Source organism: Leptidea sinapis, chromosome 29, assembly GCF_905404315.1.
Source record: "Leptidea sinapis chromosome 29, ilLepSina1.1, whole genome shotgun sequence".
Classification (NCBI taxonomy): Eukaryota; Metazoa; Arthropoda; class Insecta; order Lepidoptera; family Pieridae; genus Leptidea; species Leptidea sinapis.
Genome location: NC_066293.1, coordinates 1,764,764 through 1,779,169, shown reverse-complemented (window position 1 = coordinate 1,779,169; position 14,406 = coordinate 1,764,764). Strand labels below are relative to the sequence as shown.

Sequence of the window (14,406 nt, the reverse complement as noted above, 5' to 3'; positions counted from 1 at the left end):
ATAAGTAATATTATCAGTGTTTGTCCATTATAATCTAACAGCATGTATATTTGTTTCAGGTATAATAAGAAAATAAATCTGTTTTGATTCTGGGCACCGGTCATTACTATAATCACTTGTAAATTCGTTTACACCGATCAAATGACACACTCTAAGCTTGTTGGTCTACTGAAACGTGACATTGGCGAGTTGTGGTGCCCCTTCCACAGAAGCCACTAGAAAGAATAGAATAGAATAGAAGTTTTTTTAATCTATAGTCTTACAGTATACACTCTACACTTTGTCTTTACATTCTGAAATATTAAATGTTATGAATTTATTGTGATGATAAAAACAATAATACAACTCATTCAAGGAAAACAATATAAAAATAGAAAACAACAAAAATAAATACCGTGTTTTTGAAACTTTAACTTCGACTATTCGAGTTCGGGCGCGTAACGATCGTTTTGACATTAAATGAATTATTCCGAAATGATTTGATAATGTTAAATGTTTTTTTAAATCGATACTAATTAAATCGGCATTGTAAAGGCATCATGTTGAGGTAGTTCGACTTACGAGGAACTAGCCTGTTTTTGTGTATTGTACATTGCCATAAAATCGATTATCTACGATATAGATTCCAAAATTATTGAAAAAAGGTTTTATAGGGCTGTATGTTTTGGTGAGTATATTTTTAATAACTTAATGAGTATTTATATTTTTAAGAATTTCATGAAAATGTGAATGTTTTACTTAATTTATATGTGAGCTCATGCTGAGAGCATGAGTTTATATTATTTCCATTGTCACAGCTTCAATAAAATGTGGTACATCAAATGTTTCTACCTATATTAAACACAAAAGTTACATCTTAAGTTATAAAAATGAATAAATTTATTTCTTGTGCAATTTGTGTGTGTACTACACAGTACATTGAATTATGAATTTAGACAACTTATTTCAACTGTGGCTTAAATTTAAAAAAAGTAAGGTTTATTTATAGTACGACAGGTGTGTTTTTTCAACAGGTTTCTTGTATAGGGGTGGCTTTTTATTTTGTTGAATGATTGATGTCTGCTGGGAATTTTCGAAAATTTTCTAATCAAATGTTTTATATGTACTCTCAAAAAATGATTCCAAATCTGTGCCTCTGTGGTCAGAAAGCTAACAAGACTTGGTTTAATTTTAAAGTATGGCTTAAATATTACAAAACAAAAACAACCATTTAACTATCTAATTAAGTATAGTAACTGGTCAACACTGTACACTGAAGGGACCCAAGTTAGTGGTCAATTTTGGAAACAGGAGCCCCGTTACCATATATGGTATGGTAAAAGGGTATCTAATAATAATAATATAATAACAATAATTAACTTTTGTATGCTACTCAATCTTTTTTGGTTTATAAGTTAGTGGTGTATTATAGTGTTTGAGTCCTTATTACTCAAATTAAATTTGAAAACAATATCTATGAATGATGTGGGACTTGAACCTGCAATCTCTTATGTTCTCAGTGTAAATTTGTGTGTAATTAATTCCAGAAGTGAGGGTTATCACTTTAAAAAAATGACAAAATCTTTCCTTTTTGTCTACTAGTAGGAGGCTTTTTTGCAAAGGCATATTTTTCTGTCAGGAAGCAGCAATATATAATAGCTAGTGAAATTACTGTCCTGATGAGACCAAAGTTGCCAACAGGCAAAGCAAAAATTATTTCAAATCACATAAAAAGTTATTGTAGTTTTATTGCATACATTTATTCGTATAATACATCTTAATATAAATTATGTGACACGTTGTTTGTCCGCAATGGACTCCTAAACTAATGAACGGATTTTAATGGGGATTACTTCATGTAGTGCAGTTTGGTCCAACTTGAGAAATAGGATAGTTTTTATTTCGATTTTTATTTTTATTTTCAATATTTGTGTTGTATAGACATATTTTCTATGAGAGAATTTAGTGACACACTGTTTGACAGTTCCGCTGTGAAACACTTTCATTATAACAACAGGGAGCATTTTTTACGAAATAATTCTTGATGTTTTGAGATTTTATTGGTAAATTTCTATAAAACAGTATTTTTATTACTATCTACAGAACAATGTCTGTCGGGTCAGCTAGTAGATTTTAAAAAAAAACCTTCTTTTAATAATAAACCTTTATTTAAAGGAAAAAAACTGTACCCCTATGCTGGCCATCTGTCTGGCAACTATGTGCCCTGCCCACTGCCACTTCAGTTTCATCACTTGGGCTTTGTCAGTCTCTTTAGTTCTCCTACGAATCTCCTAAACAGCTATGCTCCATAGCTCTCTCTATTGCCCTCTGAGCAACCATGAGCTGTCACATTAGGCCCATAGTTACTGATTATGTCTGTGTACCGAAGCTGGCAACACTGGCAACACACACTGCTTGAAATACTTCATCTTCTTTATCAGACACTGGTATTTGGGATGAGAAGATTTTACAGAGCTTCCCGAACACTGCCCATCCGGTTTGATTTTGACAAGTGTTAAGGGAGCAGGTGCGACATGGACATTAGACATGATCTTGTCTGGTCCATGTTCAGTTTGAGACATACTCCTTGGAAAGCTATATTCTCCTTGGTAAGCTTTATTGAGGCCATCAAGCATATGGGTAAGTCTTCCATGGTATAGGCCATGAATACGATATCGTCTGCCAATCGCAAGTGAGTGATGTATTCGCCGTTGATATTGACGACTGACCCATTCCAGTCCAGTAGCCTAAATATATCTTCCAACATAGAGGTGAACAGCTTTGGTGATATGAGATCGCCTTGTCTGACTCCCTACTGCAGTCGGATAGGCTTCGACAACTGATCCTGGAGACGGACTTACATGGTGGCGTTTCCATACAAACACTTCAATGCTTCGATATCGATAATCAATCTGGAACCTCTGGAGAGACTGAAGCACCACCCAGATCTCCATCGAATCAAAGGCATTGAATAGTCCACGAACGCCAACCATACCCCTCCGTGTTCCGCATAACCTGAGCATAAGCGTATCTGTGTGTCAATCTCGTTTCTAGTGGTACCATGGAACTAATCCAAGTCCATTTGCATTGTTTCGGCTTCATGAAAATGTAGTTCATGATATCAGGATCATCAGGAGATCATGAAGAATCTGGCATCGGGCGTCCGATATCCATAACCAACTTGCCCCGCTCTCACCTCATCGCCACTAGATTTGCCTGGTTTTGCTTTGGAGTCTCACATGACAACATTGAAGTCGGTCTTTGGTGTGTGTGTGTTTGCTGTTGAGATTTCGAATTCAGAGGGTCAACCTGAATGACCTTCAACAAATACCATTCAGAAATTCTGAGTGTACTGAGTACTGAGACACGCTCCCCTAGTCGACACACTAATTAATAAAGTTGTTGAATAGAGACTTGTGGTCGCCGTTCTGGTCGTTCGACAGTGTCTTGACATTATATGTTGTCAGGGCCAATGGTCTTCGTTTATGGTATGGCCTTATCGAACTCGGCGATTCTTAGTGCCTTTGTTTATGTGGCTGCTACTGTGGCCCCCATGAGCGGGGCCGGGGCGTTACATTACAGTTACAGTTTTTTGTCATTTTGAGGGGGTTTTGCCATAATCGCAGTAGGCGTAGTTAGGCGATCGTAGTAGATGTTGATGCTGTCCCGGATGGATGCTGCTGCCCATCCTCCATTCTTTGTATCCCTTATTGAAAATTGTTTAACTAATCTGTAATACCTTCCATGATGGCATATGGCTAAATGATGAAGGGTAATAGAATGAAGTGTAATAAGTCACAATAAGGCACATAAACAAAGTGGACAATGAAATATAAAATAGTTTAGTTAGATAGAGATAGACAGTATAGATGCCAAGAGACAGAGGAATTTTTTTTGATGAGGTGACACAAATATCCCGTTCCCATATTCTTTAGAAAATTTTAATGGGTTTCATCAAGGACAGCAAAGTGTGTAAGACTCACAAGACACATTAACATCAATCATGTTAAATCTAATATATAAAATTCTCATGTCATGGTATTAAACATTGAACTCCTCCGAAACGGCTTGATCGATTCTCATGAAATTTTGAGTGCATATTGGGTATGTCTGAGAATCGGACAACATCTATTTTTCATCCCCCTAAATGTTAAGGGTCCACAAGAAATTATTTTTTTAAATTTTTTTGACATTTTTTTTTAAATTTGTTTGTTTATGAGTCAGCATTAAAAAGTACTTCAAATTTTCACCCATCTACGACCAACAGTTACTTTTGTATCGCGATTTTAATATCGGCAATACAACATTTGCTGGGTCAGCTAGTTTAAATATAAAAAAAATACAGCAATAAAGGTTGGATAATAATAAAAAGTAACTTATGTTTAACGCAGATAATGGTTATAGAAATGAAGAATAATCAGAATTGATGTAGCGAAAATCTCCAAATATGGTCGAGCAGTGCTGTGTGGATGGTTGCTTGAATTCTACTGATGATGTTTCTTACTTCAAGTAAGTAGTATTAGACTATTATTTTTAATAGTTTACTTTTAGTATAGAAATATGTATTTTCAATTGTAGATGTAGGTAGTACTTGTGTACAGTAGTCAATGTCCATGCTGTGATACATGATGCCCTCTGAAAGTAAATTTCGAAGCTCAGACGGCTCGATGTATACTGAGTGGGCCTCCGACTGACAATACTAAAGTGATTGCACTGCTTCTTATTGTTCGCTTTTTTTTATAAATTTCACTAATTCTGTTTTACACAATTATGTTGAAGTTATTATATTATTATACATATTTTGTTAAAGGTTGCATTTTTATATTATAAATTATGACCTATGTTCAGCTAATAAAGTTTATTATTAATATCTGGGAATTTTACAGCAATTAGTTTAGGAACCACCATAATTTATTTTTGTAGAATAGCCATAATTTTTGTTCCAGAAATAAAGTTTTCATCATTCAAATGTTGTTTTTTCTTGAGTGTAAATTCTGCTAAGTTTCAACTTTGTCTGGTGCCAGAATTTGGTGAGCCAACACCTCCTGAGGATGCCTCTGTAGAGGTGAAACACGTATCGAAATCGTTAAAGAAAAAAACATAGCGGAATTAACACTCAAGAAAACATTTGGATAATTATGGATTTCCGCAATATAACGCATAATTCAATGAATTTATCATCTTTAATTTAGTCGAAAATAATATAACACTTGCCTATTTGTAGGTTGCCAGTAAGCAGAACACAGCGGCGGAAATGGCTGGATGCAATCAACAGCGGCTTCAAGCTGACAGACGACGCGATGGTCTGCAGCAAACACTTCGAGCCCGATAACTACATTTTAGTGCGTGGCCGGAGACGGCTCAAGCCGAAGGTCGTGCCCAGCTTGTTCGAGGTGAGATGACAGTGCTCGCATCTTGTTAAAATAAGACACTTTTTAAAGGATTAAAACGCGTCTAATTATAACTGTGTTTTTTCCTAGAGATATCATTTTTTATAACATACCTACAGCCTGTTTTTCAGCATTTCTGCATTCTACTGATAAAATAATTTTTATATTTTACGATTCGTTATGGAAGAGGCGAGCTTACGGTTTACCTGATGTTAAGTGATCACCGCCACACTCTCTTGCAACAACAGAGGAATCAAATAAAAATCCGTCAAGTTAAGAAAGATGTTCCGAAATATTTATATTACACACATTGAAAATATTTCAGAAGAAAAGATGTTTGCCAGATGATGCCAAAGATAAAACAGTGGGAGTTGAACAACATGATGTACCAATAGAATTTGCAAGTGAAATAGCAGAGAAACAAGATGATGTCGCAAAAGATGTTGGAGAAAGACTGCGTGAAGAAGCAGAAGTTGAAGGAACGGGAAGAGAATTGGAAAATAGTGATGTAGCCGATAAACCCTCAGAAGAAGAATTAACAAATAAAAAAGAGAAACAGCAGACAGCAGGAGACAATACAAATGATACTAGTGGTAAGCACATTTTAAGAACAGAATAAGTTTCATAGTTGGTACTACGTACTATTTAAACAATATTAAGTAAAAGTTTTTATGCCTACTATTTGGTTAAGTCTATTGAGGTGATAAGTCTTTTGCTGGGCGATGTATATGCTTTTACAATATGATCGCAGAAAATGTTCAATACAAAACGTTTATGTAGCTTGGGACTGTAGCGACCGCCCTCATTTAATTAATAATATTAATATAGCGAAGTGTGTGACATGATCCCGTTGCTTTATAAATTTTTAGACTTCTGATAAAAAACGCGACAAGTGATTTCTCTCACCTCCTTGCTTTAATCTCATCAATTGTGGGAATCAGATTTCAACTAAAGTTAAGTTGTTACCTATTTCTCATTCTTGTTTACATGCGCGTACTTATACCCAATTATTTAGTTATAGCCATAATCTTGTAATAAGAATTAATTTTTCGTTGGAGCCTGTTTATATTAGTACTAATAACTCTTGCAATTGTAACTGTTTGTTTCAAATTAAATTTAAAATTAAAGAACCCTGAGCGGCACTGCATTGTAAATGGTATAGCGTCTCGTACAAGCAGGTTAACTCGTCTCGTTATAACCCATAAAAATCGTTCGTTTCCTATAAACATGAACATATTCTGCGAAGACATATAAATGATGTTCTGTATTTAACGTAATTGCTAATGTTGTTTTATTGTACAGCTTGTCTTCCAAATAAAGTAATACAAAATAACACTGTTTTGAAGTATATTATGTGGGAAAATGTTTAAAATAAGTGAACTTGTTTGAAGTTTCTTGTTAGAATTTCGATTTTACGAATTTAATTTCAGAAGATGAAAGAAAGCCTTTAATAGAAGGCGAGAACGCAGAGGTTGAGAGGAGAGAAGAGGAAAAAGCGAAGAAACTAGAGAATAAGCCGAACCACATTGATGAAGATGTTGTTGAGGTCCAGCAGAGTCCTACTAAATTGTAAGTGAATGATTGCATAGATATTTTAAGTACCCATAATTCATTACTGCATTGTATAAACAATGCAGTAATGAATTATGGGTTGCTGCTGGTTTATTTCGATATATTTTATAATATATAATAATATAGGTGTACAATATCATACTAGGAAATCGAAATCAATACGATTTCCTAGTATATACAAAATACAATACAGACGAATACAATAGAATTTTTAAATGCTTGACGAAATACAGAAGACAATGTTAATAGAACAAGTCATTACATCAACTTCAACAATAATTCGTAATAACTCAACATTGGAAACACTATAGTTACTACTCCGTCACACTGATGAGTAACCATTGCAGCATCAATCCTAATGGGTGTACCACAGGGTTCAATTTTAGGTCTTTTTCTATTCATCATTTATATAAACGATCCATTGTATTCATAATTCATTACAATCCTTTAATATTCCTTAAGATTTACATTATAGAGCTGTCCGTCCGTCTATCATCCGTTCATAATATATATACACGGTGATTGGTAATTCGACGTATTTATTGTAATCGATGTACCACAGGGTTCAATTTTAGGTCTTTTTCTATTCATCGTTTATAAAAACGATCTAGTGTATTCATAATTCATTACAATCCTTTAATATTCCTTAAGATTTCATAAGATGTTAAGTCTCATTAGCCCGGCAATGTCACTAGCTACAACGCCCTTCAAATTGAAACACAATAATGCTTGTACATTACTGCTTTACGGCAGAAAAAAGCGCTCCTGTGGTACGCACCTAGCCAGCGTCCTGTGCAAAAATGTCGCCCAGTGTTAAAATTTATCCAAAAAACAAAAAGAAAACGCATCGCCACGCTTTCGGTTCGCTGTCTGTTTGATAATAGCTTGATGGATGATCCATAAATTTTAGTACTAACAAATATTTGTATATTATGTTTTAATGTGGACCCAGGTTACCAGTGCTAGATAGCATGTATAAGGACCTGGAGGAAGTGATAAAAAACTACCAGATCAAGCAGACGCGGCCTTTATCTGAGCTGCTGCGGGAGAGGGACGAAGATATGCGAATGGCCCACGATAGAGCGGAACGGGCCGACGCTACCAGCTTCGTAGAGGTGGAGATTAAAGAGGGGCGGGGCCAAGGTACCACAAACAATATTGTTATTATATATTATAGTTCGTAGCCAAATAGTAACCAAACTATTACAGAGCTGTCCGTCCGTCTGACATCCATACATAATACATATGCAGCAGCAACGCAAAATATGTTCCCAGTTGTTATACATTTTAGGAGAGCAAAGAAAATGGTCATGTGTTTAAAATAATCTGCAAGCAACGTTTCATAACGTTTATTTTTTGTTTTTCAGACATTTTAGTGAAATAATATCGTTTTTGTCTCGCATTTGTGTGTGTGTGTGTGCGCATGTGTGTGTGTGTACGGATGTATGTAAACCTCTTACAACTTTTAAACGGCTCGACCGATTTCATCGCGGTTGACGCCATTCGAAAGGGCTTGACTAAACTTATATTTTGAATACAATTCGGACCGATGCGGAACGGTCGATTTTAATAAGTCTAAAAAAAACTACGGTAATTTTTATTTAATATGTGTTTTTTTTTGGAATAACTTTTAAACTACTTTACCGATAGATTCTAAAAAATATTCAGCTCTTAAAATTAAAAAAACCACTTCGATCGCCACTAAGCCGGTCAAAGTCAGTTGATTCTTTCATGAGTTATCGTTGATGAAAGAAAGCCGAGAAGTGTTTTTTCGGAATTACTTCAAAATTCCGAGATTGATCAATTGAAACTCGAACATTTTTTATGAGGCTCGAAAAACCGCGTAAAAATCAATTCATTAATACAAAAGTTATTGCCGTTTGATAATTGAATATGATATTGTTTCGGATATAGGATTATAAATATTGGTTCGGAAATAGTGGAGCTCGTGATATTTCGATGTTCTAAATATGAAATGGATTGGTTCATATATAAAAGTAGAATTTCTTTCAATATCCGAGAAATGCAAGAAACAGTGACAGACTGGTGATTGCACACAAATTTCATAATGCATCCGACGGAAAATGTAGCTATGTCATGTGTATAAAAATATTTAATAAACTCCCTCCAAGCTTACGCGTATTACCCGTCCAACGATTTAAAAAGGATCTTTTTACATGGCTTATAGATAAATGTTTTCCATAAATGAAATGTTGACACATTAGGTTAAATTAAATTGACTTTAAAATATATATTAATTCTAGTCTTTTAATAATGACATTTAAAGATAATAATAATAATTTGAATTGATTATAATAATAACTAGAATTTTGTTAATAATAATTTTGCACGCCAGAAATGGCCAATAACATTGATACATTAAAACTATTTACACCCATGTACATACATGTTTTCTAGCAAAATAAAGGATTTATTTATTTATTTATCCTGGCATAAGGTTATCCCTTTCCATGAGGTAATTCACTGGACGGTTTGTCCCCTATAATTGCTATAATATAAAAATATGTCTCCAGGTTCAGGGGACAGAGACTGTCTGATGCTGCTCGAGAACGTTCAAGTGGAGATTGACCCTGCCAACCTTCTGTTGTGCGACCGGGATAGTGACGTAGAACAAGTCGGGCTGGACTCAACCTCTGATGTCATTCACCTGGGAAAGAGGTTCGGTTTTTTTTAATTTATTTAAATTTTGAAATTACAATTTATTAATATATAGCTGGCCAAAATTCGGAGGTTTATTTACTGAATTTGTTTGAGGAATGCCAGTTAAACTTATACCCCCTTATTCAGAATAGTCTGCTAACATAAAGCAATGCTAATTCTCACTCTGTCTTCTATTGACCTAAGTCAGAATAAGAAAAAACACTCCTTAGCGGCTGTTTTTAGTTAGCGGACCATTATGAATAAAGGGGTTAGTCTATAATTAATCCATGTTATGTGTGTGTGGTAACCGATTTAATTGTAAGACAGATTGAAATACAGATTCCAGGTTGTGGTGAAAGCGGACATGAATATGTGCCTTTCGTATTTAGGTAGTATTAATTGTTCATTTTATGTGTGGAGATCAAATATGTATTAATTTGGTTTTCTTAGCATTTAGAACGATTCCGTTGTCCTGACACCATTAATTGATTCAACGTCGCCTCGTAGTTTATCGAGAGTATCCCTAACATTATTTCACCTATTCACAAACATGTGTCATTTGTATATTCGTATGAGTTGCAATATTTTATTACACTAGTAAATTCAATAACATACGCACACGCAAAAAACATTAAACGAATCGGTCCGAGAACCGATCATTGAGCAGTGCTTTCAGGGACGGGAATTACCCCGCTCGAAGCAACTCCCACCTTTACATAATTGACCTATTTTTGAGGTGATTTCCTCACCATTGAAGTAGATAAACTCTGATATTGATTGGATTCTTATAATTTGATTATAATACCATGATGTAAGTTATCAATAGCTCTGGAGAAATCTATTACTAGTTCCACCAGATGCTTCCTATTATTAAAGTATCAGTTTAAATTATCCGAATAATCAGATATAAGCGGTGTTGTGCTCTTTTTCAGCTGTAAACCATATTGATTCGCACATATGTTATGGTTATAATAAATTAAATGAATGATATGGGTCGATAAATACTAACTTCATCTTGTTTGCCATTGCTTTTATATATGGGGCGAATACAACTGAGCGTTAATTTGTCAGGGTAACTGCGAGCCGTTAGAATGCTGCAGTTAACAAGATGTGAGGATTGTACTTAGAATATTTGAAAATATTTCATTATTAATATCTAATTAAATATTGAATTACGCTTATAGACAATTCAATTTCAATATAATTTTTTCCACTGATTTTATTCAACATTTCTGAAGTGCAAACTCATATTAGACCTGCTAGTTAGTTTTATGCTAGATATTTTACGACAGGTAGATGGTTTATTTGCAGCAAATGGACGTCTGATTTGCGCCGATTTTGCGTGAGTTGGTTTTGCCTCCTCATGTGATGATGATGAATGAATGAATGATGAATCACTCTATGAAGATATGTCTAGTAGATAACATATTGTACTAGACTCAGCCACCAAACCACAAGAAAATGGCTTCAATTTACAATATTTGCCTATTTACTAAGAAATATTATAAAAATATTGCAATATCATAAAAGTATACCTTGTTAAAGTTTAATTTCGTGATGAAGATTGGCGCTGGTAATATTTAGTTATAGAGCTCCTAAAATTGTATTACCGTTTGCTCGCTTATCGATGCTTTTCATTGTTTCAATTGTTTTCGTAACAAGCACTTTTTAAGCTATAACAATGTCATCCTTTAATCTTTTTTCCTGTTTCTTAATTTCATCAAAATTTATATGTTTTAATAAATTTGCAGAAAGGAAAACCCTATTAGTTTGCTGACATCAAGTGATGACGACGATGTGATAATAGAAGAACCCCATATAGACACTGTAGTAGTCTCAGATGCAACAGATGAAGACGACCTACCCTTGCTAAAACTGGTGAAACGGAAGAAGAAACAAAGCCAAAAGTCTGCAGCCATTGCGAAAATAATGACATACTGCCAGTATGAGTGTATCAAATGCCATTACTGTACAAACAGCTTGGCAGACTACAAGAGTCATATAACAACACATTTTCAAATCGTCATGTACTGTCAGACCTGTAATTTTGCAACTCCAAGTGAAGCTGTGATGGGTGCACACAAATCTAAGCATCATCTCGATAAGAAAGGTGTTAAATTAGTACAAAAATACAAGTGTCCGTTGTGTGAGTATCGTGCAAGACATCATATGAGTTTAGTGTATCATTTGGAGACTCATAAGAATGAAGGGACGTGTAGTGCTAGTGCTAATGCTAATGAGTGTAAAATGTGTCCGTACTGTAATCATTATTCGTCGAGGAAGAGAGACTTGAAGAGGCACCTTAGGGCTCAGCATGCTGATGAAAGAGACATTGATAAAGTTCTATTAGAAATATAAAGTTAAGTGAACACTTCTCTCAATTTATATTTGTGTGAACCATTAAGAGGTAATATTAGCTGAGGCCTTTCTCATACTAAAGGATTTCAAAACAATTCCGCGCTAACGCTGCCAAAACAAAAGTCAGTATGATCAGGTCAACTTAAACTCTGACTAAAATTCCTAAGTAAAAACTAAAAAATCAGGGTTTCGTTCTAGACTTTTTCTTCCTCCAAAATATAGTCAATCATAATTAAATTTTGGAAAGTGACTGGGAAGAAAGTATTGTCAGATTTGTATAATAAGATTTGTATGCTAAGACATCTTAAGAACTGTTTGTCATACTCTAGTAGTAAACGATAAATATTAAAACATAATATCATAACATAAAAGAACATAGATAATATCAACAACAAATAAAATCAAAATTATCATATTGAAGGTGAAGTGTTGAGGCAACAGCCCACAGACATCCGCAAGACCAGAGGGCCTACCATCAACTTTTAATAAGAGATGCGAATCGGATTCGCACCGCTTATTAAAAGTTCAGTTTAGGTACCTAAACTGAATCACTAAAATTCGTACCATGAAGTGCCTTTTACTGAATGGCGTTTGGATCGCTTATGAAGAATGAACGAAATAAAATTGCGTTTCGAAACCTAAAATGATATGATTTTAGCGGTTTTTTTGTGTAGAAAATACTAAAAACACATTTTAAAATTGCGGAATTGCGTCAAATTATAAACTTAATGGTTTATAATTTTTTTTTAAGCCCTTTTTTATAATTATTAAATAATAGTAATATAAATAAATATAGTTCTTTGAATTACAAATGAAATGTTTGCTTTTGTGTTTTCGTAAAAATAACCAGTTATGAACGCACCTCCATTGATGTTTGATTTGACAGGACCACGGAGTACATTTATTTAATTCATTCTTGCGAACAGGCTATAGCCCGGGCCCTTACTGCCCCGTCTTTAGTATTTTCATTTTTGGTATTTGTTTTCAGTATTTTGTTTTACAAAAATGACCAATAAAGTATTCTCATCTCATCTTGAATCAATAAAAATTTTCTTTTCTATGTTTTCACTATTTTTTAAAAGTTATTAACAACACGATTCACTTTCCTCTAAGGAAGTAGCAACTTTTTTCGAATCGGTTACTTTGAAAAATAAGCTATCCAGTTTAGGTTGAAATAACACCTCATAGTACGAAAGAATCAACGAACTAAATCAGTTTGCGGTTCAGTTGATATCATTTTTGACATTCAATTGACATCATTGCGATTTAATCAGTTGATTTGACGTCAACCTAAATTAGATAGTTCTAATCACGTCGTGGTACGAAATAGCAATGCAGTTCATTTTAGGTTGTCAATTGAACCGCAATAAGAGTTCATGGTAGGCCCGCAGGGGTCAAGAGATGTGGTGCCGGCCTTTAAGGTCCCAACTAAATATGTTTGCTTTTTTCTTGGAGATGTTTCGTATCGGTTCGGGAAAACAGCAGCAGGTAATTGATTCCACAAAGTGGGTGTGCGAGGCAAGAAATATCTTGCAAATCGCGCGGTTGTGGAATACCAGACGTCAACGTGATGCAGGTGGTATTTTGCATTTTGTATTAATGTCCGGTGGTGGAATTCAGCCGCTGGACTCAACCCAAACAGCTCCTCTGAGCACTCCCCGTGATCAATACGGTAGAAGATGCAGAGAGAACCCACATCTCTGTGCAAAAATTAAGCCGATCATAGATGACTTGATTGTCATGAGTCAAGCTGCTCTTAGTTGAATGTGGTCAAATGGAATTGGAAGCTGGTATTGGGAGCAGCCGCCCAGAGGTGAGAACAGTACTCAATGTGAAGCCGAATTATTCTATGATATTGATTTTATTTGATAATATTATTAATTTATAAAAATGTCTTCTTATGTTACCTCTTAAAAGAGCTCTTTTCCGAATTGTCCAGTACTGTTAACACTTTTCGCTCATAATGACTGTAATGAAATAAATAAAATGAAAATAGCATTAATTAGCTTACTAGTTTGTAGCTACTATAATATAATAATTATTGTGTGTATAAATTATTCCTATTTAATGTGATGTCATACTGCTCATTTGATTGTGATGAAACTATTCCAACTTATCGCTTGCATTTGCAAGAATAAATTCAATCTTTTTTATAAACATAGAAGGCATTATTTTTTCCTAAATTTATTCCTTTCTAATACTTTTATGTGCTTATTAAAGTACCACCATTTGAGAATGAAGAACAGCGCAAGTAGCTATTTTTTTGTCGCCCTTTAAAAAATATATAACACCGTTTTTTTTAATAAGGAACGAGACGAGCAGGACCTTCAGCTTATGGTAATTAATACGCCCTACCCAAATGTAGTGCCGATCAGAATTCTTTAAAAACCCAAAAATTCTGGGTCGGACTACAATAGCCCTCGTCACCTTAAGACATAAGATGTTA

General features: G+C 34.5%; 1 protein-coding gene across 2 annotated transcripts; it reads left to right on the top strand.

Annotated features, from left to right (window-relative positions):
* The first annotated feature begins 208 nt into the window (after positions 1–208).
* On the top strand, positions 209–13,458 carry LOC126973239 (uncharacterized). 2 transcript variants are annotated; one of them, XM_050820435.1, is made up of 8 exons: positions 209–667; positions 4,371–4,488; positions 5,204–5,372; positions 5,695–5,962; positions 6,800–6,938; positions 7,894–8,084; positions 9,476–9,620; positions 11,354–13,458. In XM_050820435.1, the coding sequence occupies exons 2-8, from the start codon at positions 4,427–4,429 to the stop codon at positions 11,958–11,960; spliced, it is 1,581 nt and encodes a 526-aa protein (XP_050676392.1). In that variant the 5' UTR covers positions 209–667; positions 4,371–4,426; the 3' UTR covers positions 11,961–13,458. The 2 variants fall into 2 exon arrangements, with proteins under 2 accessions (XP_050676392.1, XP_050676393.1); XM_050820436.1 differs by lacking the exon at positions 209–667 and adding an exon at positions 931–971.
* Positions 13,459–14,406: the final 948 nt, after the last annotated feature.